A 5,065-nucleotide genomic window follows, 5' to 3' on the forward strand; every position below is an offset into this window, starting at 1 on the left:
TCTAGAGCCTCGGGTCCCCCCCCCCTCCAGCCTGGCACTGGCTGGGCCAACTGTGAGGAGGCTGGACGAGACCAGGATGGGCGTGTCCTCGGGGGACAGAGGGGGCTCTGCCAGGTCTGCGGTCCCCTGGAGCCATGTTTCCAGTGTTACATCGGGAGCCCCTGGGGACCCTCCCCGGGACCTCTGCATGGGTGGCAGCTGTTCACAGTTGGCGCGTTTTAAGTTTTTAATATAGAAAAGCTTTCTAAAAAACAAAAAAACCGAAATGACAAAAGGTGCTGTCCTTAGAAACACGTCCAGCAAGATCGGGTAGCCCAGCTACAGCCTCGGTGCGTCTTCACCTCCCTGCCCTGGAGACCAGCCCCCCCGCCCCATCCCCTCCCCCTGCCCCCTGTCCTCTGCCCTCCCTGGCTCAGGGAGGCCTGCAGAGCCTCCGTCCCGCCCCAGCCGTGGGCACCGCCCACCCTAGACACTCCACTCCAACCCCGTGGCCAGGGTCACACGGGAGACGGCCACGCTTTGGTGGCTGAAGCAGAAACCATTCGAGGGCGGGATCCAAGAGGCCTCCCCTTCACCGCTCGGATGAGGTAGTTCTGGCCTGCAGCCTCCGGGCCAAGCAGGCTCCCCGTCTCCAATCTGTGCTGGGCCGCCTAGTGGGCACAGCCCAGGCCGTGCTGGGGGACGGGGCCGCCTCCCCGGCATGACTGTGGCATTCAAGCCTCCCACCCCAGAGATCAGCTTGGGTGGACGGAGGGAACAGCAGTGTCCACAGGGGCCGGGGCTGGGGCGCCTCTGCCTGGCTCAGAGGGGCGCCTCACCCGCCCCCAGCCCCGGTCCACGTGCTCAGTTCTCCTGCAGGCCCGGGAAGCAGGTGACGTGGAGGCCGGTGGCCAGTGGCGGCTTCTCCCAGCGGCGGAGCTGACCGGCCTCGGCCTCAGGCCTCGCTGTAGCACTCGTAGATGTTGTCCTCCATCAGCGCCACCACCTGCTCGAACTTGTGCTGCAGCTGCATCCTCCGGGCCGTGGGGTTGGCCTCCAGGGCGCTCATGATCTGGGGGGTGGAGCAGCGGGTCAGCTGGCCACACCCAGCCCCGGCGGAGGTCACACCGGGGAACACATGCCACCCACCAGCCTCTGCCAGCGACCAGCCCTGCGGTGTGAGCACCTGGAGGCGAGTCCCTGGGCAGAGTCGCGGCGGGCACTCACCTGCGGGCGATACCTCTTGGCGTATTTATAAATCTCCGCCATGGCCACGTTGGTGTTGAACTCGTTCTGGTATTTCTACAGGGAGCGAGGAGGAAGAGGGAGGGCCGGTCACCCCAGCTGGCCTGCAGAGACCCAGCCCCACTCCCTGCCAAGCCCCCGTGGTTAAGTACACAGGCGCCTGTGGGCTCCCGGGCCCTGATTCCAGTCTCGTCTGGGAAAGAGACACGGATGAAAGCACGCAGCCCCGGAATGCCCAGGGTCCGACCCGGTGTCCCTCCCCGGCCGGTCGCCTGCTGCCCCGCACCCGCGACTCCTCAGCCAGGTGGGCGTTCATCTCCTGCTCGCTGAGCGGCGTCATGTCCTGGATCTGCTTGTAGTAGCGCTGCACGGCCCTGCGGTACTCGGGGATCTCCTTGGCGTACAGGAGCTTGTTGGTGGGCGAGTCCTGGGCGCAGAGGGGCCACAGGTCAGACGCGGGATGCCGGACGGACAGTCGGCCTTTCTCTCTGCATGAGCCCTCGTCCCCATGGCCACACCGATGGCCGGTGATGGCCTCGCCAGCCGAGGAGTCACCTAGCCCTGAATGTCCCATGCCAGCTCTGGCCTTGCCCCCTCCTCGGCCCTTTTGTCCTTTTTTAAGACAGGGTGTGGCTGTGTCACACGGCCCCTGCCTGGGCCCCGGCTGGGACGAGGAGCACGCCACTGTACGCGGCTGTGTCAGACAGTCTGTGTTGCCCACACCAGACTTGAACTCATAATCCTCCTGCGGTGGCAGCCTGGGTCACTGGGATGACAAGCATGTGCCACCGTGCTGGCCTCTGGGTGGGACACAGATGTGCCGCCTGGCCCCAGCCCGTGGGGTAGCAGCCGCGCCACACGGCACCACCGCAGCTAGGCCCCCGGCAGCCTTTAATTTAATTTATGCACGAAGGTTTTCGCCACAGGGCGCGTGCGTTCACCAGGGAAAAGGACAGAGACAGTGAGGGGACAGTGAGTAGTCACCTGCGGGGGGGAAGGCCACACCACTCTCTCTTCTCCTCCTTTCTCCTCCTGGGACATGCACAAGTGCCCAGCGTGACTTTCAAGCCACTGGGTCTGGGACTCGAACTGCGGTCGGCCATGTGGGAGTCCAGAGCCTGAAGCACCGTGCCACCTGCTGCCTACCCCCCCCCAGCTGCCTTTTCCATCTCACCCCTGCCCTGGTTTTCACTGGACAGTCATGGCGATGACCTCGAGGGAGAGACCTGCTTCCCCGTGCAGCCCCGGCTTGCGTCCTCGTTGGGGTTCCTGGTCTTGGCTAAGATTTCTAAGTCCAAATGGTGGCTCAGTGGGGTGCCTCCCCCCACATCGCGCCCGCCTGAAAGCAGGACGTGCCAACGACACTCCCAGTTCCCTGTCACGGTCCCCTGCCTTCTGCGCTAGTACGTGACAAGCAGTGGCATTTTTTCTCTGCAATCCGTGACTAAAGGCAGGACCACGCACACCCCCACCCGCACACCCAGTCCTGCAGTGCCAGGTCCAGTCGTCCGACCGCGTCGTGCTCACGGCACCCAGAGCCCGTCCCTGCTCCTGCCAGGCCCCGGGCCCTCAGCCGGGAATGTCCTTCCCTCTCACCACCACCCGCTAAAGCCACTTGGGTCTTGTGGCCACAGACCGAGCCTTGGGCGTCTCCCTCCTGTGTGCATCTCGGGTCCTGGGCACCTGCGCCCCTCGCCCGGTGGGCACTGAATGCCCTGCTCGATGGTGCTTGCCCTTCAGGGCTGCTGCCTGGGCCCAGCTGACGTCCACACCGGCGTCCTCACCTGCCCAGGGCCGGCTGGCACAGCTGACGCAGGTGTGGCTGGTCGGGGCGAGGCGGTTTCTGGCATCTCTGCCGTCTGACAGCCCCGCTCCCTGGTCCCCGCCTCCGCGCCCGCACGGCCCCCGCTGCCCGCCTGACCCTGCCCAGCTGCAGGTCGGAGATGGAGCAGGCGTCGATGAAGGCCTGTGCGATGACCGACAGGCAGGCGTCCATGTGGTCCGTCTTGTCGATGTCGAAGACGAACTGCGGGTTCTTCAGGATGTTCACCCAGAACCGGAGCGGAAGGCTGCGGGCGGCAGCGACACAGGCCTTGTGAGCCGGGAGCCCACCCACGGGGGCCGGGGCAGGGGCACAGAGTGGGCTTCGTCCCCGGGGGTGTGGGGAGCCCAGTCACGCGAGATGCCACCTCGGGGACATGGGCCGCTCCGCCTCGGCCAGCAGGGTGGCCTAGAGCAGGGTCCTGCCAGAGCGGCAGGGTGCCGGGCCCAGCCAGGTCTGGCTCTCATTAGAGGCCGCCTACTGGGCAGCGCTGGCTCCTCCCCTCCCCTCCACTCCCCTCCACTCCCCTCTCTTCTCCCTCCCCGCTTCCCCCTTCCCTCCCCCAGCCTCCTCCTGCAGCAGGAAGTCCAGCAGTAACAGGGCCACCCCACACAGCAGCTGAGGCAGGGTAGACAGGGTGGCTGGAGCCTCGGCCATGGCCTTGGGAGGCCGGAGAGAGAGCTGGCAACTGCCCCTGCCCCCAAGTCCAGGGCCGTCCAGTGACGCGGCAGCCTGGGGCCATGGACCCCCTGGGGCTACGCCCCACTCCCCCAGTGCTCTGGAAAACTCCTGCCACTGCACAGAAACTTCTGGGCCAGTGGCATTTTCTGAGCATTTCAGCAAATTCTCAGTGGGGGATGGGGTGTGACCCCCCCCACCCCCCGCCAAAAGGCTAAGCCATGCCTTCAAGGAGGGCTGTGGGCTGGGCATGGGATTCAGATTACGGGGTGTCCAGCCTGGCTCTGCTGTCCCCAGGGCCACCCCCTGGGCCTCAGTGTCCCTGTCTGTAAGATGGGGCTGACGGTGCTGGCCCAAGGGGTCAGGAGGGAGAACGATGGGGGGACAGTGCCTACAGAAAACTCCTCGGTGTTGTTCTAGTTCATTCTTACAGGTGAGGCCGCTGCGACGGGCCTCGCTTTACGGCTGGGGGGAATGGCAGCGAGAGGCTGTCACTCACCCGAGGACACTCAGCTGGGGAAGGCGAGCAGGCGGGGTCGGGCCAGCTCGGGGCGCCCAGCTGCTGCCCCGCAGCTCACAGGCGTGCCCAGCGCCCCCTCCCGCCGGCCCACCTGTTGGTCTTCCAGATGTGCAGGGTGTCGGGGTCCGAGATGCCCCTCTTCTCGGCCTGCTCCTCCAGGAAGTCGAAGAAGTACTTGACAGCCAGCGGGGGCTTGTCCTCGCGGATGCTCAGGATGGCCTTGAACAGGTCGTCCAGAAACTTCTGCAGCGTGCCCTGTGGGGGCGGGGCGGCCGCCAGCAGCCTGAGCCACAGGCGGACGGCAGCGGGCACCCTCGGTGGCTCGGGCTGGCCCTCGGCGTGGAGAAGCCGTGTGGCACAGGCGGGTCCCCTGACTGTGGAAGGGCTTGTGAAACCACCTCACAGTGCACGGACAGGACGGGCCAGGCCAGGGCTGAGAACACGTGTGCACCACGTGGCTGCGGGGTGCCGGCTGTGCCGCCCGAGCTCAGTGGCCCTGGGGACATCGCCGACCCCTGGGGCCCAGGCGGGCATGCGAGGCACCTATCGGCAATATGCCGGCGGTGAGTCCCTCGCAGGGGGCACCCTAGGCCCGCGGGCTCTGTCCCACGAGTTCATCTGACTCTCGGGGCCAACGGGGAAAAGTGCACGCCCCTCCCCGGCAGCAGGCCCTCCCCAGGCCAGAGCTGAGCCCCGCACCCGCACGGCGGGCCCACCTTGGTGGACAGCAGGCGGGTCAGGTAGATCTCAGGGAGCACTTTCTTGCGGTGGCTCTGCCGGTGGGACTTCTTGGGCTCCGCCAGCTAGTCTGTGGGGAGCAC

General features: G+C 66.3%; 1 protein-coding gene across 1 annotated transcript in view; it reads right to left on the minus strand.

The window, feature by feature from the left end:
- Positions 1 to 6: 6 nt before the first annotated feature.
- PLXND1 (plexin D1) overlaps positions 7 to 5,065 on the minus strand; it is a gene marked incomplete at its 5' end in the record, with an annotated part of 61,425 nt that continues 56,366 nt past the window's right edge. The window contains 6 exon segments of the mRNA XM_006172068.3: positions 7 to 1,051; positions 1,207 to 1,281; positions 1,511 to 1,651; positions 3,146 to 3,293; positions 4,336 to 4,499; positions 4,961 to 5,065. Of these exon segments, the coding sequence (XP_006172130.3) occupies positions 935 to 1,051; positions 1,207 to 1,281; positions 1,511 to 1,651; positions 3,146 to 3,293; positions 4,336 to 4,499; positions 4,961 to 5,065 (750 nt within the window).

The sequence above is a fragment of the Tupaia chinensis genome, unplaced genomic scaffold, assembly GCF_000334495.1.
Source record: "Tupaia chinensis unplaced genomic scaffold, TupChi_1.0 Scaffold000704_1, whole genome shotgun sequence".
NCBI lineage: Eukaryota > Metazoa > Chordata > Mammalia > Scandentia > Tupaiidae > Tupaia > Tupaia belangeri.